The sequence below is a fragment of the Salvelinus alpinus genome, chromosome 10, assembly GCF_045679555.1.
Source record: "Salvelinus alpinus chromosome 10, SLU_Salpinus.1, whole genome shotgun sequence".
NCBI classification, from domain to species: Eukaryota; Metazoa; Chordata; class Actinopteri; order Salmoniformes; family Salmonidae; genus Salvelinus; species Salvelinus alpinus.
This window is the reverse complement of record NC_092095.1, coordinates 7,839,565-7,849,564: the sequence shown is the minus strand read 5'-3', so window position 1 is coordinate 7,849,564 and position 10,000 is coordinate 7,839,565. Positions and strand designations below refer to the sequence as shown.

At 45.4% G+C, this 10,000-nt stretch overlaps 1 protein-coding gene across 1 annotated transcript in view; it reads left to right on the top strand.

Annotated features, from left to right (window-relative positions):
* The window catches only part of LOC139531425 (uncharacterized), a 185,981-nt gene that overhangs the window by 35,740 nt on the left and 140,241 nt on the right, over positions 1–10,000 (top strand). Inside the window, exons 2-7 of the mRNA XM_071327874.1 lie at positions 6,928–7,467; positions 7,527–7,826; positions 7,886–8,005; positions 8,065–8,334; positions 8,394–8,603; positions 8,663–8,913. Coding sequence (XP_071183975.1) covers positions 6,928–7,467; positions 7,527–7,826; positions 7,886–8,005; positions 8,065–8,334; positions 8,394–8,603; positions 8,663–8,913 — 1,691 coding nt within the window. The remainder of the gene's footprint in view (positions 1–6,927; positions 7,468–7,526; positions 7,827–7,885; positions 8,006–8,064; positions 8,335–8,393; positions 8,604–8,662; positions 8,914–10,000) is intronic.

The window sequence follows — 10,000 nt, the reverse complement described above, 5'->3', positions numbered from 1 at the left end:
AACAATGTACTGTACAGGTCTGGCACCTGAAACACTGTACTGTACAGGTCTGAGACCTGAAACACTGTACTGTACAGGTCTGGCACCTGAAACACTGTACTGTACAGGTCTGGTACCTGAAACACTGTACTGTACAGGTCTGATACCTGAAACACTGTACTGTACAGGTCTGATACCTGAAACACTGTACTGTACAGGTCTGGCACCTGAAACACTGTACTTTACAGGTCTGACACCTGAAACAGCGTGCTGTACAGGTCTGACACCTGAAACACTGTACTGTACAGGTCTGACACCTGAAACACTGTACTGTACAGGTCTGATACCTGAAACACTGTACTGTACAGGTCTGGCACCTGAAACACTGTACTGTACAGGTCTGATACCTGAAACACTGTACTGTACAGGTCTGGCACCTGAAACACTGTACTGTACAGGTCTGATACCTGAAACACTGTACTGTACAGGTCTGATACCTGAAACACTGTACTGTACAGGTCTGATACCTGAAACACTGTACTGTACAGATCATGATTATCAAGAACACAATACCAAGCTGCAGCCTTCCCTTCCCTCCTCCCATTTCATGGTCCGGTCCCAAATGGCACCCTATTCCCTACATAGTGCACTACTTTAGACCAGAACCCTATTCCCTACATAGTGCACTACTTTAGACCAGAACCCTATTCCCTACATAGTGCACTACTTTAGACCAGAACCCTATTCCCTACATAGTGCACTACTTTAGACCAGAACCCTATTCCCTACATAGTGCACTACTTTAGACCAGAACCCTATTCCCTACATAGTGCACTACTTTAGACCAGAACCCTATTCCCTATTATAGTGCACTACTTTAGACCAGAACCCTTTTCCCTACATAGTGCACTACTTTAGACCAGAACCCTCTTCCCTATATAGTGCACTACTTTAGACCAGAACCCTATTCCCTATATAGTGCACTACTTTAGACCAGAGCCCTATTCCCTATATAGTGCACTACTTTAGACCAGAACCCTATACCCTACATAGTGCACTACTTTAGACCAGGACCCTATTCCCTATATACTGCACTACTTTAGACCAGAACCCTATACCCTACATAGTGCACTACTTTAGACCAGGACCCTATTCCCTAATAGTACACTACTTTAGACCAGAACCCTATTCCCTACATAGTGCACTACTTTAGACCAGAACCCTATTCCCTATATAGTGCACTACTTTAGACCAGAACCCTATTCCCTATATAGTGCACTACTTTAGACCAGAACCCTATTCCCTATATAGTGCACTACTTTAGACCAGAACCCTATTCCCTATATAGTGCACTACTTTAGACCAGAACCCTATTCCCTATATAGTGCACTACTTTAGACCAGAACCCTATTCCCTATATAGTGCACTACTTTAGACCAGAACCCTATTCCCTATATAGTGCACTACTTTAGACCAGAACCCTATTCCCTATTTAGTGCACTACTTTAGACCAGAACCCTATTCCCTATATAGTGCACTACTTTAGACCAGAACCCTATTCCCTATATAGTGCACTACTTTAGACCAGAACCCTATTCCCCACATAGTGCACTACTTTAGACCAGAACCCTATTCCCTATATAGTGCACTACTTTAGACCAGAACCCTATTCCCTACATAGTGCACTACTTTAGACCAGAACCCTATTCCCTACATAGTGCACTACTTTAGACCAGAACCCTATTCCCTACATAGTGCACTACTTTAGACCAGAACCCTATTCCCTACATAGTGCACTACTTTAGACCAGAACCCTATTCCCTACATAGTGCACTACTTTAGACCAGAACCTTATTCCCTATTATAGTGCACTACTTTAGATTAGAACCCTTTTCCCTACATAGTGCACTACTTTAGACCAGAACCCTATTCCCTACATAGTGCACTACTTTAGACCAGAGCCCTATTCCCTATATAGTGCACTACTTTAGACCTGAACCCTATTCCCTATATAGTGCACTACTTTAGACCAGAACCCTATTCCCTACATAGTGCACTACTTTAGACCAGAACCCTATTCCCTATTATAGTGCACTACTTTAGACCAGAACCCTATTCCCTACATAGTGCACTACTTTAGACCAGAACCCTATTCCCTATATAGTGCACTACTTTAGACCAGAACCCTATTCCCTACATAGTGCACTACTTTAGACCAGAACCCTATTCCCTACATAGTGCACTACTTTAGACCAGAACCCTATTCCCTACATAGTGCACTACTTTAGACCAGAACCCTATTCCCTACATAGTGCACTACTTTAGACCAGAACCCTATTCCCTACATAGTGCACTACTTTAGACCAGAACCCTATTCCCTACATAGTGCACTACTTTAGACCAGAACCTTATTCCCTATTATAGTGCACTACTTTAGATTAGAACCCTTTTCCCTACATAGTGCACTACTTTAGACCAGAACCCTATTCCCTACATAGTGCACTACTTTAGACCAGAACCCTATTCCCTATATAGTGCACTACTTTAGACCTGAACCCTATTCCCTATATAGTGCACTACTTTAGACCAGAACCCTATTCCCTACATAGTGCACTACTTTAGACCAGAACCCTATTCCCTATTATAGTGCACTACTTTAGACCAGAACCCTATTCCCTACATAGTGCACTACTTTAGACCAGAACCCTATTCCCTATATAGTGCACTACTTTAGACCAGAACCCTATTCCCTACATAGTGCACTACTTTAGACCAGAACCCTATTCCCTACATAATGCACTACTTTAGACCAGAACCCTATTCCCTACATAGTGCACTACTTTAGACCAGAACCCTATTCCCTATATAGTGCACTACTTTAGACCAGAACCCTATTCCCTACATAGTGCACTACTTTAGACCAGAACCCTATTCCCTATATAGTGCACTACTTTAGACCAGAACCCTATTCCCTATATAGTGCACTACTTTAGACCAGAACCCTTTTCCCTACATAGTGCACTACTTTAGACCAGAACCCTTTTCCCTACATAGTGCACTACTTTAGACCAGAACCCTTTTCCCTACATAGTGCACTACTTTAGACCAGAACCCTATTCCCTACATAGTGCACTACTTTAGACCAGAGCCCTATTCCCTATATAGTGCACTACTTTAGACCTGAACCCTATTCCCTATATAGTGCACTACTTTAGACCAGAACCCTTTTCCCTATATAGTGCACTACTTTAGACCAGAACCCTTTTCCCTACATAGTGCACTACTTTAGACCAGAACACTATTCCCTACATAGTGCACTACTTTAGACCAGAACCCTATTCCCTATTATAGTGCACTACTTTAGACCAGAACCCTATTCCCTACATAGTGCACTACTTTAGACCAGAACCCTATTCCCTATATAGTGCACTACTTTAGACCAGAACCCTATTCCCTACATAGTGCACTACTTTAGACCAGAACCCTATTCCCTACATAATGCACTACTTTAGACCAGAACCCTATTCCCTACATAGTGCACTACTTTAGACCAGAACCCTATTCCCTATATAGTGCACTACTTTAGACCAGAACCCTATTCCCTACATAGTGCACTACTTTAGACCAGAACCCTATTCCCTATATAGTGCACTACTTTAGACCAGAACCCTATTCCCTATATAGTGCACTACTTTAGACCAGAACCCTTTTCCCTACATAGTGCACTACTTTACACCAGAACCCTTTTCCCTACATAGTGCACTACTTTAGACCAGAACCCTATTCCCTATATAGTGCACTACTTTAGACCAGAACCCTATTCCCTATATAGTGCACTACTTTAGACCAGAACCCTATTCCCTATATAGTGCACTTCTTTAGACCAGAACCCTATTCCCTACATAGTGCACTACTTTAGACCAGAACCCTATTCCATATATAGTGCACTACTTTAGACCAGAACCCTTTTCCCTACATAGTGCACTACTTTAGACCAGAACCCTTTTCCCTATATAGTGCACTACTTTAGACCAGAGCCCTATTCCCTACATAGTGCACTACTTTAGACCAGAACCCTATTCCCTATATAGTGCACTACTTTAGACCAGAACCCTTTTCCCTATATAGTGCACTACTTTAGACCAGAACCCTATTCCCTACATAGTGCACTACTTTAGACCAGAACCTATAGGGGAATAGGGACATTATATAGGAATCATGGTGCCATTTAGGATGAATCCCCATGTCTCATTGGTTTTCATTAGTCTCAGACTGATGACATGTTTCAGTTAGAATGTGGACTGTGTGTATATATATATCTCATATAGACTTGTTGACTATATGGCTCTCACATTGGACCCCCGATACACACACCGGACGCAGGGCATTTTGTGTTCTCTGACCTAAACTGTGATTGAACCCTGAGGCTTTGAGATGAAAGACAAGGATGTTTCGATCACTCCTCTCTATTCCACTTCTCCTTCCTCTCCTCTTTCCTCTCTCTCTCTGTACTATAAAATGATGAAGAGATAGAGGGATAGAGAGATTGAGGGATAGATCTAGGATTGAGAGCTGGAGTGATAGAGCTAGGATGGAGGGATAGAGGGATGAATGGATAGAGGGATAGAGCTAGGATGGAGGGATAGAGGGATAGAGCTAGGATGGAGGGATAGAGAGATAGAGATTGGATTGAGAGCTGGAGGGATAGAGCTAGGATGGAGGGATAGAGGGATAGAGCTATGATAGAGGGGTAGAGGGTGAATGGATAGAGGGATAGAGGGATATAGGGATAGAGCTATGATAGAGGGATAGAGCTAGAATGGAGGGATAGAGGGATAGAGGTAGAATGGAGGGATAGAGGGATAGAGGGATAGAGGGATAGAGGGATAGAGGTAGAATGGAGGGATAGAGGGATAGAGGTAGAATGGAGGGATAGAGGGATAGAGGGATAGAGGGATAGAGGTAGAATGGAGGGATAGAGGGATAGAGGGATAGAGGTAGAATGGAGGGATATAGGGATAGAGGGATAGAGGGATAGAGGTAGAATGGAGGGATAGAGGGATAGAGGGATATAGGGATAGAGGTAGAATGGAGGGATAGAGGGATAGAGGGATAGAGGTAGAATGGAGGGATAGAGGGATAGAGGTAGAATGGAGGGATAGAGGGATAGAGGGATAGAAGTAGAATGGAGGGATAGAGGGATAGAGGGATAGAGGGATAGAGGTAGAATGGAGGGATAGAGGGATAGAGGGATAGAGGTAGAATGGAGGGATAGAGGGATAGAGGGATAGAGCTATGATAGAGGGATAGAGCTAGAATGGAGGGATAGAGGGATAGAGGGATAGAGGTAGAATGGAGGGATAGAGGGATAGAGGTAGAATGGAGGGATAGAGGGATAGAGGTAGAATGGAGGGATAGAGGGATAGAGGGATAGAGGGATAGAGGGATAGAGGGATAGAGGGATAGAGGTAGAAAGATAGAAATACATGATTCAGTGAAGGTTAAGCAACATGTCCTATTGGTTTCAACAGCTCACTTAGACTGATGTTATCCCTTCCCCTCTCTCTCTCTCTCTCTCTCTCTCTCTTTCTCTCTCTCTCTTTCTCTCTCTCTCTTTCTCTCTCTCTTTCTCTCTTTCTCTCTCTCTCTTTCTCTCTCTCTCTTCCCCTCTCTCTCTCTCTCTATCTCTCTCTCTCTCTCTCTCTCTCTCTCTTTCTCTCTCTCTCTCTCTCTCTCTCTCTCTCTTTCTCGCTTTCTCTCTCTCTCTCTTTCTCTCTCTCTCTCTTTCTCTCTGTCTCTCTCAATTAAATTAACTTAAATTCAAAGTGCTGTATTGGCATGGGAAGCATACAGTACGTGTACCTTGCCAAAGCAAGTGAAATAGATAATAAACAAAAGTGAAATAAACAATCAGAAATGAACAGTAGACATTACACTGATAAAAGTTTACTCTCACAGGGACGTGAAACTCTTGCAGCACTGTTTCACTTATTCGACTCTCTCTCTCTCTCTCTCTCTCTCTCTCTCTCTCTCTCTCTCTCTCTCTCTCTCTCTCTCTCTCTCTCTCTCTCTCTCTCTCTCTCATGGCTTTTCACACCGATGAAAGGGGATATATCTAGGTTTGAAGGATAGAATGTCTCTAAATGGGGAAGGTCGAGGCACAGCTCTGTTCTTCCATTGATTCTCCCCTTAGAGACTTTGGTTTGAAAGGACTGCTGGATGAAAAGAATGACTTACTTGACTTAAACCCTTTAGTTCTCTGGGGAGGTCATAGGTCATTCACAATCTTCCTCCAGCAGGTCAGGCTCTGTGTTCAGCAATTTTCTTCATTTGTGTGTTCCAAAATGCACCCTATTCCCTCCCAAATGCACACTATTCCCTCCAAAACTCACACTATTCCCTCCTAAATTCACACCTATTCCCTCCAAATGGCACCATATTCCCTCCAAAAGGCACCCTATTCCCTCCAAATGGCACCCTATTCCCTCCAAATGGCACCCTATTCCCTCCAAAATGCACCCTATTCCCTCCCAAATGCACCCTATTCCCTCCAAAACTCACACTATTCCCTCCTAAATTCACCCTATTCCCTCCAAATGGCACCCTATTCCCTCCAAAATGCACCCTATTCCCTCCAAATGGCACCCTATTCCCTCCAAAAGGCACCCTATTCCCTCCAAATGGCACCCTATTTCCTCCAAATGGCACCATATTCCCTCCAAATGGCGCCCTATTCCCTCCAAATGGCACCCTATTCCATGTATAGTGCACTACTTCGACCAGGGCTCATAAGGTGCCATTTGAAACACAACCCACTTCTTCCAAGGATGATCCTGCTTCTGTTCTGCCTCATTGTCCAATCATTTCAGAGATCCTAAAGGAAAGGATACAAGAAAGGAAGTAGTGTCAGACTTTTAGGAAGCAACTCTCACCTCATCAAACCCCCAGGGTACAACTCTGACCTCATCAAACCTCCAGGGTACAACTCTGACCTCATCAAACCTCCAGGGTACAACTCTGACCTCATCAAACCCCCAGGGTACAACTCTGACCTCATCAAACCCCCAGGGTACAACTCTGACCTCATCAAACCTCCAGGGTACAACTCTGACCTCATCAAACCCCCAGGGTACAACTCTGACCTCATCAAACCTCCAGGGTACAACTCTGACCTCATCAAACCCCCAGGGTACAACTCTGACCTCATCAAACCCCCAGGGTACAACTCTGACCTCATCAAACCCCCAGGGTACAACTCTGACCTCATCAAACCTCCAGGGTACAACTCTGACCTCATCAAACCCCCAGGGTACAACTCTGACCTCATCAAACCTCCAGGGTACAACTCTCACCTCATCAAACCTCCAGGGTACAACTCTGACCTCATCAAACCTCCAGGGTACAACTCTGACCTCATCAAACCTCCAGGGTACAACTCTGACCTCATCAAACCCCCAGGGTACAACTCTGACCTCATCAAACCCCAGGGTACAACTCTGACCTCATCAAACCCCCAGGGTACAACTCTGACCTCATCAAACCCCCAGGGTACAACTCTGACCTCATCAAACCCCCAGGGTACAACTCTGACCTCATCAAACCCCCAGGGTACAACCCTGACCTCATCAAACCCCCAGGGTACAACTCTGACCTCATCAAACCCCCAGGGTACAACCCTGACCTCATCAAACCCCCAGGGTACAACTCTGACCTCATCAAACCCCCAGGGTACAACCCTGACCTCATCAAACCCCCAGGGTACAACTCTGACCTCATCAAACCTCCAGGGTACAACTCTGACCTCATCAAACCCCCAGGGTACAACTCTGACCTCATCAAACCCCAGGGTACAACTCTGACCTAATCAAACCTCCAGGGTACAACTCTGACCTCATCAAACCCCCAGGGTACAACTCTGACCTCATCAAACCCCCAGGGTACAACTCTCACCTCATCAAACCTCCAGGGTACAACTCTGACCTCATCAAACCGCCAGGGTACAACTCTGACCTCATCAAACCCCAGGGTACAACTCTGACCTCATCAAACCTCCAGGGTACAACTCTGACCTCATCAAACCCCCAGGGTACAACTTTGACCTCATCAAACCTCCAGGGTACAACTCTGACCTCATCAAACCTCCAGGGTACAACTCTGACCTCATCAAACCCCCAGGGTACAACTCTGACCTCATCAAACCCCCAGGGTACAACTCTCACCTCATCAAACCTCCAGGGTACAACTCTGACCTCATCAAACCCCCAGGGTACAACTCTCACCTCATCAAACCTCCAGGGTACAACTCTGACCTCATCAAACCCCCAGGGTACAACTCTGACCTCATCAAACCCCAGGGTACAACTCTGACCTCATCAAACCTCCAGGGTACAACTCTGACCTCATCAAACCCCCAGGGTACAACTTTGACCTCATCAAACCTCCAGGGTACAACTCTGACCTCATCAAACCTCCAGGGTACAACTCTGACCTCATCAAACCCCCAGGGTACAACTCTGACCTCATCAAACCCCCAGGGTACAACTCTCACCTCATCAAACCTCCAGGGTACAACTCTGACCTCATCAAACCCCCAGGGTACAACTCTGACCTCATCAAACCCCAGGGTACAACTCTGACCTCATCAAACCTCCAGGGTACAACTCTGACCTCATCAAACCCCCAGGGTACAACTTTGACCTCATCAAACCTCCAGGGTACAACTCTGACCTCATCAAACCCCCAGGGTACAACTCTGACCTCATCAAACCTCCAGGGTACAACTCTGACCTCATCAAACCTCCAGGGTACAACTCTGACCTCATCAAACCTCCAGGGTACAACTCTGACCTCATCAAACCCCCAGGGTACAACCCTGACCTCATCAAACCCCCAGGGTACAACTCTGACCTCATCAAACCTGAAAAGGAAGTGGAGGTAACAAGGACAGAGGAAGCAAGAATTGTAGAGCTAGTAACTTTTTCAGAAACAGCCATGTTGTTTTTAAATTGTCCTTTCTCGTCTGACCCTGAACTAATCTGTCGTTTACTCTCTCTCTCCTTTTCTCTTTGTTCTCCTCTTCTCCTCTCCACTGATGACATCACTCATGGCTCAATTACTCAACCACAGGTAAGCACTCTCAATTCTCGCCTTGGTTGTGTGTGTGTGTGTGTGTGTGTGTGTGTGTGTGTGTGTGTGTGTGTGTGTGTGTGTGTGTGTGTGTGTGTGTGTGTGTGTGTGTGTGTGTGTGTGTGTGTGTGTGTGTGTGTGTGTGTGTGTGTGTGTGTGTGTGTGTGTGTGTGTGTGTGTGTGTGTGTGTGTCTGTGTGTGTCTGTGTGCGTATGTATGTGTGTGTGTGTGTGTGTGTAAGCATTCCCGCCGCTCCGGTGTGTGTCAAGGACCGGGAGCTGCGTTTGATGGAAACACTGTGGCAGTCAGACGGAGGGAGGTGAGGGAGAGAACGTCTGGTGTCAGCCAAGTTTATAATTCACCCGTTTATCGATTGGTTCCCTAATCAATGTAATTATTTATCTTTGAATCCCATGGAGGGAGAAGCGAGAGGGCTGAGCGCCCTCAGTCAAAGGAGTCACAGGGCTCCGTCCTAAATACCACTGTATTCCCTATATAGTACACTACTTTAGACGAGAGCCCTATGGTACCCTATTCCCTACATAGTACACTATTTTAGACCAGAGGCCTATGGCACCCAATTCCCTATATAGTGCACTACGTTTGACCAGACCGTTCATAGGGAAAAGGGTGCCATTTAGGACGTAGACAGGTGGCAGAGGAGGTGGTGTAGGTAAACATAGCTTTTCTCTGCACACACACACACACAGTAACCACACACACACACACAGAAACCACACACACACACACACACACACACAGTCACATTTTTATAGAGGTTGTTTTTGCAAATGAAACGAATTTTTGATTTTTTGTATGTTGTTAATGAAATATGGCACAGTAAACACAGTGAACAGTAAACACAGTGAACAGTAAACACAGTGAACAGTAAACA